The sequence below is a fragment of the Centropristis striata genome, chromosome 13 (assembly GCF_030273125.1).
Source record: "Centropristis striata isolate RG_2023a ecotype Rhode Island chromosome 13, C.striata_1.0, whole genome shotgun sequence".
In the NCBI taxonomy this organism is placed as follows: Eukaryota; Metazoa; Chordata; class Actinopteri; order Perciformes; family Serranidae; genus Centropristis; species Centropristis striata.
The window spans coordinates 26633984-26660187 of record NC_081529.1 but is presented as its reverse complement, the minus strand read 5'-3'; the positions used below and the strand labels follow the sequence as shown (position 1 = coordinate 26660187).

At 39.0% G+C, this 26204-nt stretch overlaps 3 protein-coding genes across 3 annotated transcripts in view; 2 read left to right on the top strand and 1 right to left on the bottom strand.

Moving 5' to 3' along the window:
- The window catches only part of mrtfbb (myocardin related transcription factor Bb), an 83422-nt gene extending 75806 nt beyond the window's left edge, over positions 1-7616 (bottom strand). The window contains exon 1 of the mRNA XM_059347259.1: positions 7567-7616. The gene's annotated coding sequence lies outside the window, so the exon portion shown is untranslated. The remainder of the gene's footprint in view (positions 1-7566) is intronic.
- Positions 7617-12743: 5127 nt separating this feature from the next.
- On the top strand, positions 12744-15060 carry igfals (insulin-like growth factor binding protein, acid labile subunit). Its single transcript, XM_059347260.1, has 2 exons — positions 12744-12816; positions 12903-15060. The coding sequence occupies exon 2, from the start codon at positions 12908-12910 to the stop codon at positions 14639-14641; it is 1734 nt and encodes a 577-aa protein (XP_059203243.1). The 5' UTR covers positions 12744-12816; positions 12903-12907; the 3' UTR covers positions 14642-15060.
- Positions 15061-16324: 1264 nt separating this feature from the next.
- LOC131982698 (dynein axonemal assembly factor 8) lies at positions 16325-25712 on the top strand. Its single transcript, XM_059347258.1, has 29 exons — positions 16325-16551; positions 16673-16777; positions 17437-17562; positions 17655-17771; positions 17890-17992; positions 18110-18221; positions 18304-18546; positions 18631-18918; positions 18993-19137; positions 19214-19405; positions 19490-19627; positions 19710-19901; positions 20001-20108; positions 20195-20339; positions 20498-20762; positions 21025-21098; positions 21269-21423; positions 21806-21932; positions 22021-22161; positions 22244-22408; positions 22641-22934; positions 23431-23594; positions 23680-23848; positions 24002-24096; positions 24186-24300; positions 24651-24850; positions 24954-25039; positions 25289-25358; positions 25478-25712. The coding sequence occupies exons 1-29, from the start codon at positions 16465-16467 to the stop codon at positions 25544-25546; spliced, it is 4290 nt and encodes a 1429-aa protein (XP_059203241.1). The 5' UTR covers positions 16325-16464; the 3' UTR covers positions 25547-25712.
- Positions 25713-26204: the final 492 nt, after the last annotated feature.

Here is a 26204-nt window from a genome sequence, read left to right as displayed (position 1 = left end):
TTGCCTCCCTGCTCAGACCCGGAGGTTGCCGCCTCATTGGGGCTGGTAGTAAGGCTGGCAGTCACTGGACTCCAACTGTGCATCTTTGAGCAGTGGGCTTTTTCTTTGGGTAGAAAAATGGATGTCGAACTAATGGGCTTTTGATCCAATGGGACATTATTCAGACTATTGGGGTATTGACTGTCGAAGAGACCGCCCGGGACACCATGGTCAAGTCGCTGGAGGCTGATTCGGTCAGTGAGTTTGGTATTCATTTATTTTGCAGGTCAACAGGTAAAATTATTCACCTAAACAATCTTAAAATACTTACTGCTTCCAGTACAGCTATTTTAAGTTATAAGCAATACTGCAGCGCTATAGAAGTGATAGTAACAAGAATGGTATTTGAACTTGCGACTTGAGACCCGAGGCCATTCACACCAGCTGGCTGGTAGATAGCCCCTAGATAGTGGAAAGGCAGCTATTACGGTAAGCAGTGAATTCTGCCATCTTAGAACCACTCTCATTTTTAAGCATTATCACACCAACACTCATTTACACCACACACACACGCACACACACACACAACACACCACACACAAACACAGCAAACATCGCTCTCACCAACAACCGGCTAATAAAACAGCTGACTCTGCTGGTTTGAAACAGGCTCAGGGGGATTTATTAGCAACCAAAAGACTTAATTATACACAATTAAACCATGAAATATGGATTGTCTATGAAAAGTCATCTCAGCTACCATGGCTACCAACAAGGCTACAATTTTAAAGGTGTATTAAATGTGTAATATTACGCAATTTAATTACTTCAATTGAAGTCCTCACTCCAGAATTTACAAGCAGTTGTGCATCTTTGTCATGCATACACTCAAACAAAAGACTATGTCAAGTGTTTTCCATGACTGCAGTGAAGCTTCTCACTGAGCCCAGTGAGAAGCTTCGAATGGCGAGCTGTCTAAATGTCTGACATGACAAACTGGACAATGACAAACTTTTATTCCCTCATAAACTGCTGCTTATTAAAAAACACAAGTCATAAGTTCCCCACTAAATTTGCGTTATCATCTGAATTAATGAGGGATTTCAGCCTCTTACAGGAAATCTGCTGTTGTGTAGTTACATGAAACAGGTTGTTCTGGAACAGCTGTGAGTGTTGCCATCATGTTCTTCTGTTACATGTACCGGGTGTACCTATAAATGATAAGATATGTTCAATTTAAATTCTGTGTTTGTGTGAGCTAAAGTTCAATGTTCATTTATTTGGAACTGAATATTTCTTTGTTGCTGTCTGAGAGGAATGTAGGCTAGATATAATGCCTGTCTTGCTTTTCATTGACCCTACCACTTCTCACTAGCATTATAATGAACAAATTATCTACACACATTGCTATGCTGTTGTATCTTTCTAATAAAAAAGAAAAAATAATTAATAAAAACTCTAAAATCTACAGGGAACCGTGTTCATTTTGAAAGGAGAGCAGAAATCACTGGTCATAATTTGCACTCTACTACAGCTGAGATGTATTGTTAATATGGGAGCAATTCCCTCCACATAAATAGACACCAGCAGGGCCAGAGTAGGCTGTCAATGCTCCAAATTAATCCATTCTCCAAGCCATCGCAGAGTCACATAGCCCTAATCAGTGTGCTGCTACAAAAGCAAGCGAGGCAGCTTGGAGCAAAATCTGAGAGTTTTTGAAAGGAGGCACAGAGAGATTAGGAATGTGCAGCTCCTCAGAGAGATGCCTCCACAGCAGACAAAGACACAAGGAAGTCTTTCCTCATGCTTTGGGCACCAAGAAAGGTCAGGTTATTTTAGGATAGGGGCTGTTTTCCTGGGTTAAAAGTTTATGATACTCTATACCTTCACATAATAATCACTGCAAACTTTTAGTTTGTGACAACTTGGTCTGAGATGTTTGCAATATTCACATATATATCAATATTTGGTCACTCCTTTCCTTCAAATCCAAGTTTTGGTTTAACACAACCGTTCCATTTGCGAGTTAACACTGATGCGTCTCCAACAGAGATCACATAAACAGAAAGAAATATTAGAGGTCCGCAGGGAATTCTCTGCTCCAACTTCAAGGATGGTTTAGAAAATAAAAAAAGCGCTGCCTAGCAGGAAGGAATCCTTCACAGAGAGCGTCTCTGTTTCTACTTGTTTGTATGTGTGCATGTTTTTGTTATGGAAAGAAGAGACACAAATATCATTGTAAAGTTTTATGTACAAATGATGTATGACATCAAAGCACATTATGCACCTATGTCCTCCTGCCCCTCCCATTTGCTTTGCTTGAATAAAATTTAAACAGTTGATTTCTCAGATTGATAAAGAAAAACATGTAAAACGAAATTCAGGGTGGTCAACAGAGGCTGCTGACTTGCTCTACGGTGCAGTTGCTTCTTTAGAACGTTTGTTCTAATGACTTAAATGAATGTAATAAAGTTAATTTATGTTTAAGAAAGATAATGTGGCACAATGGACTAAATTATTTGCAAAATTTTCACATGGGATATTATGTTTGAGGGACTTAATTCATTTGTATGAAGCTTGGTAACATTTTTTCAGAGTCACAGAACAATCTTACTGTTTGTGAGAATTATATTTTATCAAAGAGTAATGTCAGTCAGGCCTAAAAGCAATATACAGGCAGAACTGGTAATGCCACTATCCTATTAAGTGTTGTAATTGCTTGGTTGGTTGGTCAAGAGTCTACAGCAACCATTTCGTTTCCACATCTCCAATGCGGCTTTGTGTCCCTCCATCAGAGGTCCGCAGATGGGATTAAGTTTTCAATTAAATTGTCAGCACATCTTATTGCTAACATTGTTTCACAAGTCTCCATTAGTTAGCTACTCAGAGGAAAACTGCTGGAACACACAGCAAGTAGATCTTCCAAATATGGAAGAAGGCAGTAAATGAAAATGAAAATGTGAAATAATTCCAGAAAAATGCTGCAAGGGGAGCATCAGTAAAGGATGCTCAGCAGGTGGAGCTTGAAACTGAAAAAGATACTGGTGACAGACACTGCAGAGCAGCGCTCTTAGTTTGAACACAGTTAATCAAGAGATATCATGGAAAGGGTGAGTGATAAAATGTAAAATCAGGTTTATTTTAATAAAGCACAGCGCTTTTTAAATATGTGTACCTTTTGGGTCACAAGAAAATTTGAGTTGATTCAAACTTATTCTGAAACTCAATCATTTGAAAAAGAGCTGCATGGCCTGTTTTCTTGTTGTTCAAATTGTTCATCTTTTACTTCAAAACTACTACTAAATACTTTTGGTTTTATCATTATCATTAGAAACAAGCAAACTGAAAGAGACAGATTCCTGGATGGACTGAAAAATGTGGTTATATAACAGATTAATTTAATTCTACCTCCATTCTCTTGCCAGTCTCTTCTTCCTATTCACTGGATGATGACAGTCATTCAAGTCACAGACATGGCTTGTAATTTTTTGGTCTCTTTGTCCTTTCAGACTGCCTGCACCTCTTTATCTCATTTCTTTCTTTCACATGAATTCCATAAAAGTGGCCTCTCACCTTTGCTTTGCCAGTCTCTCAAAAGGCCTCTGGAGACCAGGTTTAGTCACAAAGTGAACCAGACACTGCCCAGTATAAAGATGTAAACCTTTTTTTTTTTTTTTTTAAGTCAACGTGGCTTTGTTGCACAATTCAAATTCACAAATCTATTCAGCCTCCTATTGATTGACGTGTGGCCCGACACCTTAACTTCTATGGCTGGTAAGTTATTTCAAAATGAAGATTATACTTTGCCCACTGATTATATAGATACACTGCTTGTATGCTTTTTTTATGGCAAAGAGGCTTTGCCAGTCCCAGACACGGTGGCAAAATGACTACTTACTGTTGTTGAAGTGGAAATGTGTTTGTTTAAATTGCCAAATAAGTGATGTGTTTGTTTAAAATTACCAAATATTTTGTATTTGTAGAATAGGAGAAAATTACACTTTTGTACTGTACAAGAAAAAAATGCATGTTTTTTTGCCCCAGAGGCGGTCCAGTATTGATACAACGGCGCACTAGCCTCCTTTTGCAACCAGTGAAGTCACCTCCTGCTGGCAATGAGACAGATCTAGGTTAAAGACACTTGCACATTGGTTTCACCTTTCATATCCTGAGGCTAAGTCTACTTCCTTTTCTTACGGTCGGATTTAAAAAAAAAAAAATTAATCATTGCTGTTCAGTAAATGCATTCAGAAAAAGTCTGCATCATTAAGTCAATAATGCGTCATATATTCTAGTAAAAAGAGGAACCATGAATCTTTTTACTGAAACTACAACATTTCTGGCCTCAACCGAAATGGAAATGTTAAATCTATTTCCACCTAAGTGTAAAATGATAAAAGTGTGTTACTGCGTGTTACTGAAATATGTACAAAATAAAACAATATCGCAGAAAAACATTCTCAGTCAGGAGGGTAACATAACTGTGAAGATTACAGCCCAAATAAGATTAGATGGGATGAAATCGTTTTATATCTCTCCAGAGGAATAACATCACAATTGGCGGTATTCAAATGACAGAAACAGTAGCTATGTTGTCAGCCAAAATGAGCTCGTCTGCAGTGAAACTACTGTTGGACTAGTTAATAATTCATTACGATCTATAGCGAATTCTGATTGGGGATATACCTGATCTGAAGAGAAGTAAATCTGACGATAAGAGAAAAGAGTGTGTTGTTAAGGTCTTCTAACAATGTGAACATCCTCCTTCAGCTTTCAGAAGCATTTAAAGCTTTTGCTCACTCACTACAAATCCTAAAACTGTCTTTGTTTGAGGAGCTGTAGTAGAAAAATCTACGGCTGATGCTCAGTTATGAAAGATTCAAACATCGCTGAAGGGAGGCCATTCTAACTGAATACAATGGCCTGTGTTGTGGTTTGTAAAGTCTCTTCATGAGTTAGGAGAAAAGTTCATCACCAAACAAGGATAAAACCTTGTCAAAGTGATATCTGGGTGCTACAATTCATGTCTAAGAAAAGGAACTATCAAAATATTCCCCTCATCCCAAAGGCATAAAGTTATTTTCTATTATTGACCTACAGTTCTATCCACATTTGTTCACTCTACGAATCTTAATGTGGAACAGGAGCCCTGGGCTACAGGTTGATGACACATAACCATTATCATCACCTTGCACTGACACACATTTTACCTGCTTATGTATGATGAACTGGAAACAAATGGGTCATTTTAGAATAAAGCGTTTTGAGAAATCTGACTTTTAATATGTGACATGACCTGCAACTAGAGCTAAATAATTTGCAAGAAATTTATCTAGAGACTATATTTGCTTTAGGTTTAGGATGTAGTTGCCTAAAATGATTCCTTTAAAAGTAATAAAGGATGAACAATTATTGAAAGGGGCTTTGTGCTAGCCCTCAATAGTCAGTGTCCTTCTATATCACAGAAACAGTTCAGTGTTCATTGTGGATGAAATGGTTAGGGGGCAGAATTGACCTGAATAAAGTTAGGCGGGAAAGTGAACACTGATTTTTGAGAGTTTGCAATTGTGTGGTGAACTTACTTCACCAAAGAAATGTGATATTAACAGTTATAATATCACTTTCCCTGTTATCGAGTAGTGTAATAGTTACTGCTAACGGTTTAGTAATAATATTACAGTTACACCCCAAAAATTTCATTACAGCTTGAGCTCTGTGTGGCTGAGAATCATGGTTTTAACTCTCCAACAACTGAAAAAAACTTTAACAAATTTCTGTTGGCAGGGAGTAATGAGTCAAGTAATAACAATACTTTTGAAAATGGCCCAACAACATTATTTAAGACATAAAGCATAAAGTCAGAAGTCATTTGCCTATTTGCATATGCGATCTTGCAATCAAAACTTTATGACATGGCATGTGGCAAAGTGCACATTGCAACAATGAGAATACATTGGCTAACATGTCTATTATAGCCCAGCCATTTGCTGCTTGCTTTTGATAATAAAGCAAAAATGAGCAGTGAGACAGAAACTAATTAACAGAAAAAAACAAAAAAACATAAGGAATGTCTGAAAGGAATGGGGAAAAGAATGGTTTCATTTTCAAAGTCTTTGTGGTAGCAAGTAATGCCAAAGTGAGGCTACTTGATACATCTTTTCAACACCACGCTTAAATCCCACTAGAGGGATTTTCCAGCCCAGAGTGAACTATAAAAACAAAGATCTCAGCTAGTTGCAGAAGCAGTCAATTTTTGTAGCAGATGGGTAAAAAGAAAAACATAGACAGAAAGCATGGCCACTGTCAAGAATAATCATTGATCCAGAAAAATATGTGACACAGAAATGCAAAGTAATGTCAGTGTAGTGATGTTTTTCCATTGGTTATGCGTTTTTATCAGTATGTATGAGGACATCAGTGCAAAAGAGACGCAGCTTTTTCCTCTATTGAAAAGCCACAAAAGGGAAAGAGATACATATGAAGGATTTGTTTTAAGGTTGTCACAAAGATTAAGCTCAATTCTGACGAGAACTCTTGGAAGGCAGCTTTTTTTTGCTCTTATTTGGAGAACTGATGTGGAGTGCCCATACTATATGCTGGTCCATGCTTATGAGCTGTAGCCAAGTAAAGGTAAAGTTTTGATGTGATTTAAGGAGCCATTTCCTGCTATCAAGACTGTCTCAGGATTTCTAAAGATACAAAATATGCATAGCCACAAGGCAAGCAGTGGATCCAGGATTTAGTGTCCATTACAGACTAAGTCATAGCTTATATGGGGAAAAAAATAGAGAAGATCAGGTTGGTGGCTACTTTTTAAGTGCATCTCAAGCTGCAACTGCTGTCAACGAAGCTGCAACACCAGGATTTGTTCTACTTTTAAACCATGTATTCAAAACTTCTGCATCACGGCAAAGAAGCAGAGGATCCTGACACCTCACACTACGCAATGCAAATTCATAATGTATCGTCAGTCTTTGACAGTTTTACTGACTTTGCCTCAGCTGAGCCTGTTGCTATGTATATGCATTTCCTGTTTGGAACTGATATATTAAGCATGGGGATGACACTTCCTCCTAAATTGGATCACTCTTTCAGCTGGACACAGCTGCGCAGGAAAATTAAATACTCACCTTTCAAAATGACAGTCAGATGAAGTGCAAGGCATCTGAATGGGACGGTGACTTCTATCCACAGTACTATTAAAAAAAGCATCTCAGCATAAGATTGCAGCCTTGTACTCATCAACTCTTTTTTGGGCCAATCTACCTATGTGGGTCGGAATTTTCTCACATCATGATTAAAAAAAAAAAAAAAGGAACCGAAAAGTTAAGCTCAAGAGCATAATTAATAAAATCCTAATTGTGTCCTTCAATTGAAATGGTTGCTTGTCATGCTAAGGCCATGTGACGTGAATAAATGAATGACAAACCTAAAAGAGGCTATGAATTTTCACAGTTTCTCCTGGGATTCATCAACTGCTTTTCTTTTTTCCTCTGAACGGAATCCAGGTCTCCTCCTTGATTCAAAACCTGGCAGCAAATACAGACAGACTTTGGTGTTTGTTTGAGTGCATAAAGTGGCTCTCACCTGTCCTCTCCCAGGCCTTAGAAGCTAATATTGTCTGGTTGTGCTCAAGGGTATTCAGCAAAGTCAAAAGTTTCATCCATGTTAGTGAATTCGCTGGGCGCAGCTTCACAGGAGAGAAGTGCAGAAGAAAAGAATGAAAGTGATTCAACGGGGATTGAATAAAGTTAAATAAAGATTTTCCTTTGACAGTCAACAAAATGTTGTATCTGCGTCTCACAAAGCCTTCATCAGAGGGATGAAAACAGTCTATGTATATGTCCTACAAAATGACCATAAAAGGTAAGTCTCTAACGATGCAAAACTGCAAACATCCTCTATTATTATATATTATGAATACTGTATACATTTCAGAGTAAAAGTACACAACCAAAATGTTATATAAACAATAAAAACTAACAAATGAGCAGCCACAAAATAAAATCTTAGAAATAAGGACAGTGCGTTAGATATAAGAAAAGATAAAAAAAAAAAAAACGTTTTATATAAAGTGCAAAAAACTAGAAAATCCTGTTTTATGAAATAACCATAAAAATGCTAATGTCCTATTTCATCTCTCTAGGATGTCATTTTTTTAGTAATTTTTAAAATTGTGAATTTGTAAAAATCCTTTATTTCTTAGAGACATAATTCTTGATGTAAATGGAATTTAATACAAAGCATCATCACATACTGAGCCTTTTTACAGGTTGGCATCATAAATTGTAAACCAAATATTTTTAATGTGTTAATGTAAAGGACCAAACAGGATTTGGCAACTATCTGACATTCAAAAGGCGTATTTGGGTCATCAGCCGCAATGATCTGCTCTGGTCACAATGATCACAATCAATTAGGAAACAGTGGGTGAGTTCCGGCACTTTCCAGTCGAGACAAAGCCAACGGATTCTCTCTCCTCCTCGAAAGCAGCGACTTGACTGTGAGCTCCGAGTGTTATTAATAGCCACTGCAGGGGTGTCGAAGGTCTTTGGCTGTCAAAGGGCTGAGGTACCAGCATGGTTCACAGCAGCACTGAGCCACCATCACCTCGATGGGTGAAAGGCCACTGAACAGCCCTGTTTTAAAGCAGCCTTTCTCAACCAAGACATGTTTCTTTTTGTTTCGGGTTTAAATTACTGTGTAGGTGAAACAGTCCAATGATCTGCCAGTGGATGGCAGTGTTGACTGAGCCTGCTGTCATTCACTACAAAGTAAAGTATATATTCACATTTAACCTGTTCCGCTTACCTTACTCCATGTGGCTGGGGAAGCTGGATTGTTCTCACATTTAGCCTGTGTAGGGACAAAGAAAACACTTTAGTTCAATTAAGCCTCCCTACATAGTTAATAGCAGAGAATAAGAAAGGAGCTTCATCCTTTAGTAGGGCCCACACATGTCCCTAAGAACGGGTTATGGTTAAAGCAACAGAGCAGGGAAAAGAAAGTAATCCCTTTGGCTGTCCCCCGTGGCCGCATGCATCACTATGTATGCAGCATGTTATGTGCAACAGATGAGACCAACAGGAGGGTCCAACATTATGCATATAGAGTCCCACTGCCCAGGAGGAGTAATCTGTTGCTTTATGGTTTCGTGGATTAGTTTTTCCCAAGCTTCAGTTTAATACATTCACCTGCTGGCTTTATCTTTTTGCTTTTATCTGAGGTTCTTGGTTTTTCATTGTGGTGTTTGGCCACCTGTGCTTCACAGAAATACATTAGGCAATAATTTATTTTTCAAAACTTAATTCTGTACTGGTTTATCTCACAGTGTTTTATGTCTGACAAGGCTAACTAGAAATGACGTATGGTTTCAAGGTAAAATCAGCTCTGGCTGTAAATCGTGTACTTGGATTGCAGCCTAGACAACAACTCAATACAAACAAAAAAGCCCATTTTTAATGGGTCAACTGACATGTTTTAACCTCCACCTGTTGTTTTTTTAGCATGATATCTCAATTATTATTATTATTATTATTTGTATAATGTTTTAAGCATTTTACATTTTTTATATTCAAGTCTATGTTGTGTGTTTTACCTAGCTGTGAGACAATTTCCAGGACAATAAAGTAAAGTGATACATAATTCCCTACCAGTGGAGAAAGACTTTAGTACTTTAAACAACTACTAAAAACCCACAAATAGTACCACATGTCCTTGATTTCTGTGAGTGGGGTTGACAGACAATAATTAAACATCTTTAAATGTACAAGAGATGCACTTAGTGACTTAAATAGACCTAACAGCAGCCCTTTAATTGATCTGGAGAGCTGTTGTGTACAGTTCGTGTTTAAATGAAAGTCTGTTTGTTTGTTTATTTCCTAAAAGTTTGCACTGGACGTTCTTGGTATTTCATGTCAAGAGTTCTCTGACATTTATTTGCACAGCAGTAGAGTGCAGTGGACGTCATGATGGGTTTCTACACTGATCAGCATGCATCCATCCAATTTAGATTGACATCATGCCTTTCAGGCCTGTTCTCCACTGCTGAGGGAGCATAAAATTTATCCAGAATGATTTGAGGAAATCCTTCCAGAAGCAAGCAGCAGCCGAGTCAAACACTTACAGGCACAGCGGCAGGCTCTGCTTCTCACTATTAAGAATCTTCTCCTTCACTCAGGAAGCCCACACCAACTGTGAAACCTGGAGTCCTTTGTGTCTGATTGAGGGCTGGGGACTGAGCCAATTAGAGGTGTTTGTCAGGAGGGAAACAATCACAAGACAAATTCACCGTGGCAGCGATTCAGTATGGGAATTGTTGAAACAGCATTAAAAACTGCGGTGTTTTATTTCCCTGCTTGTAAAATCACATTTTATTCATTCAATGAAGCAAAGAACAGCTAAACTTCATTTAAATGTTTTGATAAATTGCAACCTAGTTTGTACCTGAATCATAGACATCAAGAAAGAGATGTCAAGAGAGCAACAGCTCAACAATATTGGACTGAGATGATATTGGACATGACATATTATGTTTAAAATCACCTGCTTCACTTCTAGTCATACTCTGTTTAGCATTAAAAAAACAGATTCCTTTGGAAATCTTTACAGACAAAGTGGATACAAAGCTGTTGGGTCTAGATGTGACAACAGAGCAGCAGTGCTCTCTACTGGCAAGGGAACTGGAATTCATTAGTCTCCATTTCCTTAGACTACATCACAACTTTCTTCAAGATCAGTGAAATGGGGGTTGGCTGGTTGGTAGGACGTGTGCTTTCTAAAAAGGTTTCAGTGAGGACACATTGGTTATCTCCACATGACACATTTTACGTGCCATTAAAAATAAATGAATAATACATGTTTTGTAGTTTATCACAAACATATTCAAATTAATGCTAGTGGAATACAGAGGATACTTGAAAATCAATATTGTTACCTCAGCCTAGAAGGTATTGTATTTTGGTTTGTTGGTTTGTCTTTCTGTCAGCAGTACTACAGAAAAACTACTGGCCTCATTTTTATGAAACTTGGTGGAAGGTTGTCACATAGGACAAGAAAGAAGTTACAAGTTACATTTTGGAGTGGATCGAAATCACTGGGCGGATACATAAATTATTTTTCCACTTTCCTTAGCATTGCGAGATAGCATTTGTGCTACATCATGTTGTCGTAATATTCGGAAAGATTTGACCCGGACTGGGAAAATTTCATGTGAAGGACCTTCAAGTCAGACCCCCAACTCTTAAAGTTATGACTTAAAGGTCATGAACATAATGAAGTTATACATTTCCAATTCAGAAAATGCACCATTGACCTTGGCGACGGTCTACGCTCTCTTTTTAAGTTCGATATAAAATCAGTTCTGCTTTGTACATTATAAAATATTGATTTTAGATTTAAACACCATTAAAAAAATTCACATACATCTAGCCATACATGTAGGATTGCTTAAATAAAAAATGCTCTTCATTCCAATTACCAAATCAAAGTAATTATAAAGATCATTAATTCGCCAGTAAATCTTCTAGGTATGATTTGGAAAGATTTTATGGAATATATAAGGTTGCATCACATTTGCCTCCCTGATAACATTTTGCCTACTCACTGACTGCAGAAGAGGATCCGATTTGAGTGAAAGACATTACAAACTTAGAAGATATTTTCGATATAACAATCTTTTTTTCAAAGTGTTAAAATCAAGTGCAATCAAGCAAGCTAATCAATAAAATTCATATGCACACACACAGTGTTATCTGGATTTGGTTGTCCTTTAGAACATGACCAGTTCATGGTTGTCAAAAAGAACTCAGATACCAAGAAGAGGAGTAAACAGAAAGTTAGTCATTACAATCATAGATGTGATTAGGAAATGGACTTCTGGAACTGACCTCATCCTGCACTTTCAAAAAGTGAATGAAGTTGAAATGGAACTGGCATTAAAGTTTTTATAAAGTCCTTTACCATACAGCTATTGTCATTGTGCCATATAACTAGATGGTAAGGCAAGGGGCGATTAAATCTGCAATAATATTTAATATGATGCACACCTCCAAGTTTGAGGAAAAAATTAAAGACAAATTTTCCTCATATTGCCCCTTGTCAAATGCAGCTGTTTGGTAAAGCATGAAAATCAAGTTTTGATAAAAGTTGAGCCAGCAGTTTTTCTGTTACTCTGCTGACAAAGAAATCAACAAATATACCAACAAACCAAACCGAAAACATAACCTCCTTGGCAGACGTAAAAATGAAAAAGTCATTAATTCAGCCAAAGGTCTAGTGCAATAGGTTCATCTTATCTCTTTGACATAACTGTGTATCAGTTAAAATCTACAGCAAATGCACCCTGTGACAGGGCCCTGACTTTAGTAAACACCAAAGGCCACTAACACTAAATCCCTTATTAGGCTGACAATACATTAAATTTAAAGAGATATGTTAAGAATAACTGAGGTACAGATAATTCTTAGAATCTTAATTAAGAATTATAAGCACCTTATGGAGGCAATGGCAAGTATATTTCCATTTTACAGACTTAAAACTGTATAATTATGAAGGATATAATGCTATTAAATTGAGATCATCAAAGTTGATGGGTGGAAAACAAGATAGGATACTCCGAGGGGAAAAAAGATCTATACATGAAAAATTCCTGGCAACATTCAGCCCAAGTCGAATGGCTATTCATGGGTTAACTGTACATATTCAGTGAAGCAAAGTTTAGAAAAAAAGCTTTGGGGGCTTGGCAGACTTTCCATTCAGCATACAAACAATTGCACAAGGTTCACTCATTCAGTGTTTCACAGTCTGTCCACCTTATCAAGCCCTCTCATATTTAAGGTAAGCAATAAACCGTAGGTCTAACAGTGTCAAAACATTCTGTATTCTGTTGTGAATTTACTGAGTATTTATATTTTGATCCACAGCTGGTATGCAAACCATTGTGCTGTTGGTGTTGTGGGTACTGGGAACATCACTGGTGTTGCCAGACCCCGACACAGCTGGGGAGAAAGTGGCCGAAGAGCCTATTCCATGTTCTAAGGGATGCACCTGTCTACATGATGACTACAGCTTGGAGCTCAACATGTACTGCAGTGCTCGGAACCTCACACTACTCCCGTCTGACATGCCCCCCTCCACTCATTCCCTCTGGCTGGACAGCAACCTGTTCACCTCCCTCCCAGCAGCGTCTTTTAAGGATCTTTCAAACCTGGACTTTTTAAATCTGCAGAGTGGCGAGCTGGTGACGATTGACCCCCAGGCCTTGAAAGGACTTAGGTCACTAGCACATATTCACCTCGAGCGAAATAACCTTCGGGTGTTACCAGGTACAGTCTTCCAGAATACACCAAACCTTGCTTCACTTAGTCTGCATAACAACCAACTAACACGTATTGAGGAAAGACTGTTTGCAGGACTCTCGCACATGTGGCTTCTCAACCTAGGGTGGAACTCATTAGCGGTTCTACCTGAGACAGCTTTCCATGAGTTGCAGGGTCTAAGGGAGCTTGTTCTTTCAGGCAACAGACTTGCTTACTTGCAGCCTCAGCTTTTCCAAAATCTTGCGGAGCTTAAAGAGTTGGATCTGACTGGGAATCACCTCAAAGTCATCAAAGCTAATGTGTTTGTTAAACTCACTAAACTGCAAAAGCTTTACCTGGCCCAGAATCAGATTGTTACAGTTGTACCCAGAGCTTTTGTAGGCATGAAGTCATTAAGATGGTTGGATCTCACAAACAACAGACTGACTTCTCTTCATGACGACACTTTCGTGACCCTGCACAGTCTTCATGTCCTGCGTCTTTCCAACAACTCTATCACTGCAATTAGGCCCAGGACTTTCCGTGATCTGCAGTACTTAGAAGAACTGCGGCTTAGCTACAACAAGATCCGAGCCCTGGGGGAGAGGATCTTTGAGGGGCTTGGTCATCTGGAGGTCCTAGAGCTAGAGCACAACCAAGTGCAGGAGGCACAAGTGGGTAGTTTCACTGGGCTCTCTCATGTGGCTGTCATCAACCTCTCTGGAAGCTGCTTTCACAGCCTGCCAGACCAAATGTTCAAAGGTCTGTCGAAGCTTCACAGCCTTCATCTGGACAGAGGCTGCCTAACAAGGGTCACTACTCAAGCTTTCGCTGGACTCTCTGGTTTACGGCGGCTTTTCTTGCAGCACAACAACATCTCTGTGGTGGAACGTCAGAGCTTTGTGGACCTGGTGGGCCTACTGGGACTGGATTTGAGTTTCAACAGGCTGGAGGTTCTCACAACCCATACATTCTCCGGTCTAAAGAATTTGGAGTACTTGCTGTTGTCAAGCAATGAATGTCGACAGTTTTTGCAGAATGGCACAAAGCTGCTGCTCCCAAGGCTGCGCTATCTGGACCTGAGAGCTAATGCCTTGACAAGCATGGTCCCTGATTTTCCAGAGAGTATGGAAAAACTTTTGCTGTCAGGGAACCGGTGGAAATGTGATTGCAGTGCCCTCCCGCTCAGAAACTACAGCTTGAGAAATCCATTGGTGATACCTCGGCAAGTGGAGACCCATGCAGAGGGTGAAGAGCCTGACACAACCATCACCATATACAACAACATTACATGCACCAATCCACCACGCCTAGCTGGTCAGGACCTGCGGGATATTGACAGTGAACTCTTCCAAAGCTGCTAAACAAATAATCGCAGACTTGTTTAGGATAACACTGTTGGAATTATCTGTAATATTTTTAAAACTATACATTCATTCAGTTTCTGATTTCAAGAACCTAATTGTATTGTATTGTATTGTAATGCATGATTCAGGGTTTTATATCACATTTACAGATAATGGGTGGTAATCTGTAGTCTTTAGATAAACTGGTTCAAAAATATTTAAGGAAATGCTATGAATTTCTTTAAATTAAAAGCCGAACCAACAATGTATAATGCTTCAACTTTATTGTGCTATATATTAAATAAAAAGTATAAAGTGAATGTCTAATTTTAGATTTGGTAAACTATCACCTTTCTGCAGAAAAGGGAGAAAATGTATGTAATTTTCCTCAAACACTTCAAATGCTTTGATAATAAAATAGAAAGCTTTAAATGTGAGGCATGTTTTTTTTTTAAAGTATTTTAATATGTTTAAAATATATATAGGGGGTTCCACTGAACATGCCTTGGTCATGAGCATTTTGGGACAATACAAAGATGATGAGAAGAAGATGCCAGGCCACTAACTATTGAAAGACTATGCCACATACAAAGGAGAAAAATACAACTAAAATGGCATCTTCACTACATGGTTAAACCCATTAAACCAGAGCATAAATCACAATGTAGTTTATCATTTACATGACTGGACTAGGGGGACAAAAACGTAATAGGAAATATCTGTGCAGCTCAAAAAAAATACACTGGAAATGCCTCGACAGCCTATTAAAATGTTTTAAACTTGTGCGCCTTTCTACTCGTTAAAGTTCCCAAGAAATTAGCTAGTTTACCCCATCAGGTGATGGATTAGCTGAACCACAGTACCGACCTCTACCATGGCTGTTACACCATTGATTTACACACAGCAAAATGTCTGTCATTTATCAGTAAAACGGCAAAGTTTGTGTGTATAACTACCTTTTAGTCAAACAGTTGGTTCATCGATGCAGCAGCACCTGCAAAAGATATCACAAGCTAGCCAGCTAGCTTGCTGAGTGCGTTCACATAATTCAATTTGCATTTTAAACAGGAACGCTATAGTTCAGGGATGGGCAACTCGAGGCCCGAGGGCCGCATACGGCCCGCACCCTCACTTGAAGTGGCCCTCAGTACAACTACATGCATTTGAGCATGAAATCTTAAAAGTGCAGTGTAAAATGCACAAAATTACTTCTTGCAATTAATGTTGGTCTGCTGTTCTTGCACTGGAAAAAAAATCACAGTAAGTGGTTATTTTTGCTTCAAACCTTTTATATTCCTATTTATACTGTTAGGCCTATACATGCATTTGAGCATGAAATATGTTAAGTTACTGCACTGTAAACATATTTAAAATAGCAGTTCCATTATATCTGGTTAAGTACACGGTCCTATATGTGGCCCCGTGGTAGTGTCAATGAAAAATTGTATTTTATACAGTCTATGGGCCCCCTCCAGCATTTAAGTTGCCCATCCCTACTATAGCTACATGTAACCATACACACAGTGGATTTACTGATGTCTATACACTATATTTATGCAGGCTACTTATCCTAGCCTACAGTCAACAGGTATCTCTCTATTTCCTGAATAGTAACAGCAGAAGTCTGTAAGTAAATTGGCATGTTCAGGTGGAAACACTTTTCTGTTTTTATGCGGCTCGGTTAGAGTTGCGATATTTCTGACAGCACTTGAAGGCCACATTGTTGACGAAGCGCCGAAGCACACGTGCCGCATAAAGTTTTATGTTGCCATGGTGACAGAGGATCCTCAACTCTGCAACAGCTTTGCATAAATGGAAACGTTATTATTTTAACGCTAATAATGGCCCTGAATAATTCGTCGTGTTGGGATTCAATTCTGGAAAGAGTGAAATCACACATACCGTCTATTGACTTCGATGCCACATCAGTATGTTTGTTTCTTCTTTAAACTGTGTTAACGCCTGCTAGCTAAGTTCAATGACATAACATTAGCTTTACTGACTTTGTAAAAAGAAACACCCAAATAATGGTTCCTCTTAACGTTACAGTCCGAGAATGAAGAGATTGTTACCGTGTATCAAAGGCCAGCAGGTCTTTCCCCAACGATCCCTAACGACTTTGACATTTTTTCAATGGATGACGATGAACTAGAGGTGAGTTACTTAAACATTTGTTTCATGAGTGCAGTCGTGGAATATAACTAAGTACATTCACTCCAGTACTGCACTGCTTTTACTGTATTTGTGTATTTCCATTTATGTAACTTTTTACTTTTACTACACTACATTTTAGAGGCAAATGTTTTACTTTGTACTCCACTACTTTTAGCTGCCAGATTTAGTTACTACCATTACTTTTCAGTTGAAGATTTAGCATGAAAAACGTGATCAATTTTAAATGATTATTATGATAATCAAACCACATAACAGTATATTAAGTAGTTAAAATGAGCCCTGCCTTGACAACAGTAAAATGCTGCCTACATAAATAATCAAAAATAATAATCCCATAATATAAATAACAAGTGAGTGAGCCCTTCCTGCATAAGCACTTTTACTTTTGATACTTTAAGTACATTTTGAAGCTGATACTTTTATACTTTAACTTAAGTAAGTTTTGAATGCAGCACTTGAAGTGGAGTAATTTCACACTGTTGTATTAGTAGTTTTACTTAAGTAAGGGAACTGAATATTTATTTAACCATGGCATGAGTGTTAATCCTCATAATGTAAAGACCCCCTAAACCAACATGACTGGTAATCCTTGTTATTTGTGTATTTTTGTATTTGTTTGCATGTTTTTCCAAAATCAGGAACTGCTAAAACCTGCAACTCAGACATGCTGGTCAGAGGAGAGTGTGAAGTTGGATGATGATGAAACTGTAGGAGGCACTACTGCAACTCAGTGGGGTACACAACACTCTGGTGCTAATGTTGAGGTGGGTTATATTAATGTACACCCACTCTTCACACCACTTTGTCATGATATATACTAAATATAACCCCATCGGCTCTCCTGTTTCACCATTAGGCCACTGCGAGTGAGAGAGGTGTTTTGCAGTTGAATAGCGCTAAGCAGGATGCCTCTGCTAAATCAAAGGTGGACATCACAAAATCTGATGAGCGTTTTCCTTTTCTTTCATTTGCGGTGAGTTTGGGCAAGTAAACACGTCAGGGATAATCTAGACTAGTTATGGTTATTGCAGATGAATATACTATTAAACATTTTTAAAATAATACAAATTTTGTTACACTCCAACATTCAGAAGCTTGACCAGTGGGACTTAGATGATGTCCTCATAAATCTTAAAGAGGATGGGCTGTCCCTGCAACAAATTGTGTCAGTTAAACCCTCGAAAAAACTTCCAGGTTAGTAATTATAACACAGAATCTTGCATTAATTTAGCAAACAATGAAGGGGGTATTTAATTTACATTATGAATTTATTATCTTGTGTCATAGGTTAAACACTATTTGTGTTCTTAGATGGTGACAAGGACAGGTCAGAGGGAAGTAAAATGGAGAGAATAGTTGCGTTCTGTGAGAGACAGTCATCTAAGTCTGTATCAGAACCTGTAAAAAGTCCAAACCAAATCAGGTAAGTCATATCACTGCTTAGGCTTTATGGACAACTTTGTCAGATAATTATAATAATCTCAATATAATGCTTTCTTACGCAGACAGAATAATGTGTGCAACAAATCATCCGAGAGGATGGAAGCAGAGCTGCAGCTGAGCCACCAGGAATGCCCCACTGTCTATATTGACCTGCGATGCCCCGATCCTTCAATAAAACCACTAAGAACACCCACAAACTTTTTATCAGATTCCAAGTCACCAGCCAAACACAATACTCACCAGGAAACACCACCTGCAAAGAAACACAATTTTAAAGTGCATGCTGGATCACAGATGGGGGACAGGTAAGTATATCCTGCATTAGAAACATTTTTCATGCTTCAGTCTGGGACATTTTGTTTCATTTTGTGTCATTTATCTGCTTCCAGGGAAGTGACGGGAAAGAGCGTGCTGCTTCAGAAAATCAGAGAGATGAATAGAAATGGAAATAAATATCCTAACAAACATACAGATCCTCCATATTCAGTTTCAGTGAATGAAGCAGTCGTGCTGAAAGAGAAGCTAGCCCAGCCTGTAGAGTCTACATGTAGCAATGAGTCAGACCATCTGTTAAAAGACAAACATTACTCACATGTACAGCTAGAGTACAGAAACCCTAAAATGGAAAGCCCACCAACAACTCAGCAAAGTGCAACCAAAAAAACAAAGCAGCAAAGGTATTTCTTCATTATTCATTTTGCACAGTATAAAGAATAAAGACATATTTTAACCATAACAATTATTTTGTTAGTGACCAACAGAGACAGCAGGTTAAGAAGACATTACAGCACGAACAACACCAGCAGATTCTTAAGCAACTGGAAATACAATGTCCAACTGAATCTGTCAATCAGAAGCAGGCAGCTGCTGAAAGGACTGATGTTCTTTATGATTTTGTAAGTAGTGCCAAAAAACAAGATTTTTAGTATCTAAACAATTCTATGTCTGAAATATGTATGGCTTCGTTTTCAGGAAGTGTCCCATCTACAGTCAATCAGTACACTACCAGCAGATATTGAAAGTAAGGGGTGTATGCTACTGATTGTGGACCTCTCCAGTCCGGGTGTGGTTGGAGCCGGAGCTCATGGGAGGAAAAAACATCTGACTCCATCTGCAACCAAATCAGACATCTACAACACTTTAGTGGCTTGGTTTTTGTCTTTGGTTAGTGGGCAGTGGCGTCTCTCTCCATTTGTTATCCATAAAGCATACTTCACCATATAATGGTCACTTGTTTATGTGTGTTAGGTTGGCCCGGAGCCACGCCATCATGACCAGGTTGGTGCAAAGGTCCCATTCTGGGTTGCAGGACTTCAGCAGCTGTGGACAGAGGATGGACTGGCTTTGCATGTTTTAGCTGTGGCCTGTCACTCTTACACACCAAGGGTAAATGGCATAAAAAATAACTCACTCTTCAGGCTTTACAATCTCTGTCCTGATGCTGTTCTTCTTTTTGTTTGTTTTTCAGAAAAGGGACATAGACATCCATGCACCTTTCTATAACCACGTCTGCAGGTTCCTCTCTGAGACCCCACTCAGTCTGATTGCCTGCTGGCTACCTCAGCTCATGAACTTGCTGGATCAACAAGCCTATGCCTCACCCATCCATCTGCCCTCTTCCTGTTTATCTTGTTTCATCTCCACAACCTCCAACAAAAAGGTGTTTTTCCTCAGAAAGTATGATTTAATATATTTTCAGGCATTCAGAAGATTCTACATTCTGTTGACTGTATTGAGTTTCCTCGGCTTTGTATTTCAGGTTATAGATAGGACATTTGGTCCCAATCCAGGGTTTTACTGGCAGACTGTGGAAACTCAGGAGCGTGTTTGTAAGGGGAGAGAGACCACACAAGAGCTGCACACAGAGGTGACCAAGTTGTCCTTCAGAAGTGTGTGTCACTGAATCACAGGCATAGGAATAGAGGTGTAATAATTGAATATATGTTATTGCAGGTATCAGTGGCTCTGGGGTGCAAAGCTTACTTCCTGCAACCACTCATAACACACTACACCCTCCAGCTTGTTCTCGACTCAGGACTCGATGTGGGTGGTCTGCGGCTCCTTTATCCACCACAGGGGTTCCTCAGTGAAAGTGCTAGTAGGAAAATAACTTAAGCTGTCTGGTCATGAAATACTCAATAACTCTCACTCTACTTCATTGGTCTGGTGTGCGTCCTTGAGCCAACTGTTGCCTTGGGCATTCCTCAGGTCCTCAGTGAATATAAATACTTTAAAAACTCTCCTTCTGATTCATAGGTGCTGTACCAGTTATCCAGAGAAGTGATGGCGCTTGCCAGCCCATTCTTGCACTTGCTGTTCGGGGCCTTCATGCCCACTCAGTGTTGAAAGATTTAACTCGCTCCTTAGATCCTCTGATGCCAAGGAATATAGATTTCAACCCTCTTAAGCCTCCACTCTACTGTCCTCAACTGGCCAGTCAGGTCCACAGGGAGCTGTGCTTTTGGTTTTCAGGAAGACTTCAAAGAGAAAGTGCACAATATCACACCCAGCCTCTGAAAAGGTTTGTTTTCAAAATGTCAAAGTGTGATATTTTTCATTATTCAAGTAAAAACAATAAAGGGGAATGCCCTAATTTACTTTTGACTTGTTTGAATTTTAATTGTTCACTTGCTAAGAGATCTTTGCAGTCAGATATATTTTCAGCAGACATTGTATTACTGAAATCCCTTCAAGCCAAAAGGGTTTTAGTAGTATAGTATTTACGTTTTTTCTATTTCAATTGTTATAGAGTTGCAATCTGTCACCCTCACTGTTTTTTGTAGAGTTGAACCTTTGGATGACAGAGTCAAAGGCAGCCTGTGCAGACCACCTTCCTTTTTGTGTGCTACAACAAAAGGTACTGTAACTCAACAACGAGCCAAAACTGCAGCAAGGGGGTAAAATGGCTTCTGTCCAAATTCCATTTTCAACTTTAATTTTTACTGTCCTGAGGGAAATTTAGTTTGCAGCAAGGATCAAAGATTTTTACTTGAGTGGAGCCGCTAATCCTTCTCTTCCCCCACATAGCTGACTTACTCCTTGTGGTGTCGCCTGCCGTGCCTCCATGTTGCTACAGCCAAGTGCTGGCTGTCTGTGAACGCAGGGGCTTCAATCTGCTGGGGCTGCAGAGGCTGCAGCTTCAGAGCAACAGAGTTGCAGTCCTTGGACTCACCAACCAGCAGGTAGAACTACACAGACACTATACTACACAGACTACTCATTTCAGACCTTCAGAAATACATTGTAGAAGGATCCCCATGACACAGATCAATAATTGATCATATTTAATATTTTACAGTATTTTCTTTGAGGGGAATTTCACTATTTACTGAAGACACTTATGGAGGTAGAAAGGAGAATGGGTTTTGGTTTATCACACCTTGGAGCTGGTATTGAAATCCAGATATCTGAGACATTTCTATCATAATGGAGAATTTAGCTGTAATTGTGATCTCTGCAGAAAATGCACTGTTATCTTTGGGTCAATTTTCCAGCTGTTTGGGTTTAAGGAAACATATTACTCATTTTACTTACAGTCCTGAAGTCTGTGTATGTTTTCTCTAGGCACTTGTGTTCTGCAGTCCACATACAGTGACCCTGGATCAGGGTCAGCTGGAGCGGCCCTCTCACTGTCTGGTGTTATTACTGAGGAAAGAAAATGCAGTGCACCACAGTGGTAGTCTGCCAGCAGGTCTGATTTTCATCTCAAACTCTACATTTATAGCATAATTGATCATAAAGTAAATAAAATAAACCTTGCAGTTGCTATATTGTTTCAGCCCTGATGAGAGAATTTAAGGCGCAAAAGCTTCTGGGTTACATCAGCCCCACTACATCCAGACTTGATGGCGTTCACAGAGTAGTGCCAAACTTCTGTTTCCACACTGTGCCTTACAGCAGAAACCTGTTCAATATCTTTGGTAAGTACTGTGTATTCAGTGTCAGTAATGATTCTGGTAGATGCTACTCTGCTATGTTTCTTATGTATATTTTTCTTTTTAGTTAAGCATATGTGGGCAGTACCAAATCCTTCCAGTGTGATCCTATCCCGTCAGAAATATTCATCCAACTCCGACGTTGAGCAGGTGGTGATTCTGACCTTGTGTGGGAAGAACATGAGCCAAGGCCTGAGCCACGTACACAGAGTGCTCACAGAAAGGCCAGAAGGTGGGTGAAGTCCAACTGTATTTACGAGAGCACAGTCTGACCTTCGTTTTGGGACTGGAGGTGGCAGTAAACAAATAAAATTCAGTCAAATACACATAGCAGCCTACACTTTTTAATAAATGAACAGGTTTGTGAGTATGTGACTCATATGATTTCATCAGAATTCTTTTACCCTACCCACTCCTTCATTTTTAGTGATTGTGGTGGTTTTTTTTTTAAATTTATACTAAAGGTGATGCAGGATTCAAGCTGCTTGGCTTGAAGTGGTTGCCTGCATTGACTCGAATGCAGGCTCACGAATTGAGTCCATACGAGGTGGGGGAGCAGCTCCATCAGCACAGCCTGGACAATCTGATGTCCTCCCCGGCCCTAGTGTGTGCTCTCAGACGAGTGGATGCCTTTGCTTCACTGAGGAAGCTTCTACCACTCCATTACCCCGGTAACCTCAGTGTCCTGATGTCACCCACATCCGAAGTGGCCTTCAGACAAGCAGCCACCTTCTTCTTTAAGCATGAGATGATATCTGGTAAGTTAAGAGTGTTGTATAAAACATGACATTGAATCAAACTCCAGATACAAAGTCTAAAATCAAATCTCTTCAGGGATGCTCCAGTTTAACTTTTTTCGAGCCTATCACTACATATTAGGAGAAATAAGCATATAGTGTTGTGTGTGTAAGCTGGAAATAGGCTCATCACCCCGCTTTTTTACTCTACAAACCACAGTGTGTGCCATTATAAAGTTTCCTTCAGAAAACTGCAGTACAAAAGGATCCTAGATCTGATTTAACAATGTAGCAGAGACAGATTGGAAGCTTCTCTCTAGTATCTTTGACTGTAGTAACTTCCTGGAGCGTTGCCATGTTTGTTAATGTATATCCTGCAAACCCAGTAGCTCTATATGATTTGACTTAGGTACGCCCTCTAGATCAACCTCCATTAATGTATTACATTAATGTGTCACCATGATCTAAGTTGCTGTAAGTCATGAACATTATATTAAGCATTCAACTTCCTGTTCAGATCCAGAGATGCTGCTCACTGTGTGCCTGCTGAAACCAAAAATCTGCAATCAGGCCTGGGTTAAAATCGTCCGCAAACTCCAGCTGAGTGGCCTCGCACTGGTGGGCCTGCATGTAGTGACCCTGGACAAAAGCAATGCCATCTCACTACTGCCTGCAGAAAGTGTAACTCAGAATAATTATGTCTTAAAAATACTTTTCCTATCATGCAAAATGAAAGCTTTGATCATTTATACAGTGTTGTTTGCAGGACAGCACAGACTTGGAAGCCCATGTGGAGTACTTGTGTTCTGGCTCGTCACTGGCTCTCTGCCTCCAGGGGGAGAACGCTGTGAGGAGGCTGCTGGATGTGCTGGGCCAAGAGGAATTATCCCTGTGGGCCTTTGATGACATGGCTCATTTATACAAAGGCATCTATGGTCAGTGCCCTGTGCTGCAATATGGCACACATTCAAGAAACACTAATGTATTATGTAAAGGACTTTGAAATGCCTTTGTGAATGAAATGTGCAATACACACAAACTTGCCTTGCCTTAATGTTTGTTGATCATGCCTTTTATCAATGCTATAGGCTCAGGATCATACAAAAAAGCAATTCAGGATGTAAAGAGGCTTTTTCCAGAGGGTCTCTGCTGTACTGACACCAGCACAATGAGACAGGAACAGGTATGCATGTTACACACAAGACTCCGTACCTGGGTTGCATTTTTTCGACTGATTAAAGACAGACATCCTGTGTTTGGCTTCTGGTTTAGATACCCAGCATGCACTCAGACCCTTTTGCCTCTGCGGAGCGCCAACAGAGCTGCACACTGACACCTGTGGCCCGGGAAAGTCCATCACCTTCAGCGGTATCAGGACAAAATGGAGGTTTGAACTATTTGTCTGGTTTTATTTTGCTAAACAGAAAATGATATGTATTGATACTTTTTTAAGCAACGCTGCAGAACTAGGCTATACCCTATATTTAGGTTACATCAGTGGTAACATTTTCCTGATTATTGTCTTTACTTTGAAAGTACTCCTCACTTCATAGTCAACGCATTTAACATTGCTTGGTTCAATCATTTATTAAAGCAAAATGGGTCCCTTTAATTATTTAATCATTTATTGTGACTTTGGCAGGTACTTGTTTTGGATGGATGTTGAAATATGACTCTGTTCCAGGTGACCTTTGTAAAGAAAACAAATGTTCTGTTTTGCTCATTTACTGGTACCAGGGATACACAGTGCTCTCTGGCAGACAACCTGTTTGCTGATACCCTTAAATGCTCCACCTCTCAGCCAAGTGCCATCACAGCTGGACATGCTGGAGCAGCTGCTGAGGTCAGGGTGCCATCTGGTGGCAGGGAGGATGAGCATACTGGATAATGAGCAGAGGAAAGACATTGCTGCAACACTGAAAGGAGGAGATGAAAGGGTGAGAAGCTTTGAATATTTGAAGTAAATTGCTATTGAGCTTACTTTATTATAAACAGAGTTATCAGCTGTTGTTTTCCCCTGGTCTCTTATTTCCTTAAAAGATGACTCATCTTTACTCAACATCCTGTCTCATCATGGCTCTGCAAGGGAAAGAGATTGTGACCTGCTTTAACATGATCCTTGAAAGGTATAGAACTCAAAGCTATTGTGCATACATGTTGAATGCTTATATATAAATTCATTTATATATAAGCACCACGCTATAATTCTACTCCTCAAAGAATTGTCACTAGCACTTATTGATGCACTAATAGCTCTTATTGCACTATACCTTGTTTGTTTTTATTCTTCCTGTAAGTCGCTTTGGATAAAAGCGTCTGCTAAATGACTAAATGTAAATTTCTCCTTTTCCCTGTGGCTTTCATCGTTACACTAGCATTTACAAGAAGAGGCCAGACCTAGAAAAAGTGGGGAAAATGATCATCTACCCAGAGAGCCAGAAAGAGGTAAATTATGAATATAATTATCTTTTTCTTCAAATGTGTATTTAGCTGATTTGTCAGGTGAAATGATGTGTACAAGTTTGTTATTATCATGATTTTTTTTGTTGTGTTCTGTCCTCCAGGCCAGTCAGCTGATCTGCTACCTATTTGATGCCTTGTCTCCTGAGAGCTATCAAGCCATTGCGCCATAAAGTTCACATAGGTGCATAAGTGCTAGCATGCCAAAGGCAATGCTACATCAGTTAGCATTTTCATACATATGTTCTATGTTATAATTTTGATTATTCAGGAATGTTGTTTTTGATAATATAACTATTTTCCAGGTCATTGTAATGTAATAAATGTTTTTCCCTTAAAAAAAAAAAAAAAAAAACCTTTTCACGTGTGTACACTTGACTTTTAGACACAAGCCTTATTTTCAGAAGGTTCTATGTAAGTTGTATTTGAGACAAAAAGTATTGACACATTTCAGATGAAAAATTATTTTAATTCTCAAGATGATAAAAATAATTTTGTGAACTCTGTAAACCATTGCATAACTGTAGTGTAACAATTTAACAAGTGTTAACAAACTATTAATACACTACAGAAAATATGCTGTACACAATCCTCAATGTAGAAAAGAAAACTCTAGTTTTCTAAGACTTGCACCTATTTTTGTGTTCACAACACAAAAAATATCAATATACCAACAGAATAATTTCTACGATTATCAGTAGAGAATTTCCTACATATCCACAAACCTCGTCACAAAATTAGGGACATATTGTTTAATCTATAAATAATGTCTAAACCCACTGACATTAAGTAAATAAATCCATGAAATGCAGTTTCCTCAGATATTAAATC

Excerpts from the sequence above, each read along its gene's own strand:
- LOC131982698 (XM_059347258.1), top strand. The coding sequence starts at position 16,465 with ATGGCCCTGAATAATTCGTCGTGTTGGGATTCAATTCTGGAAAGAGTG. Across the intron at positions 19,902-20,000 it reads CCACAACCTCCAACAAAAAG|GTTATAGATAGGACATTTGG; the intron begins GTGTTTTTCCTC and ends TTTGTATTTCAG. Across the intron at positions 24,851-24,953 it reads TGAAAGGAGGAGATGAAAGG|ATGACTCATCTTTACTCAAC; the intron begins GTGAGAAGCTTT and ends TTTCCTTAAAAG.
- igfals (XM_059347260.1), top strand. The coding sequence starts at position 12,908 with ATGCAAACCATTGTGCTGTTGGTGTTGTGGGTACTGGGAACATCACTG.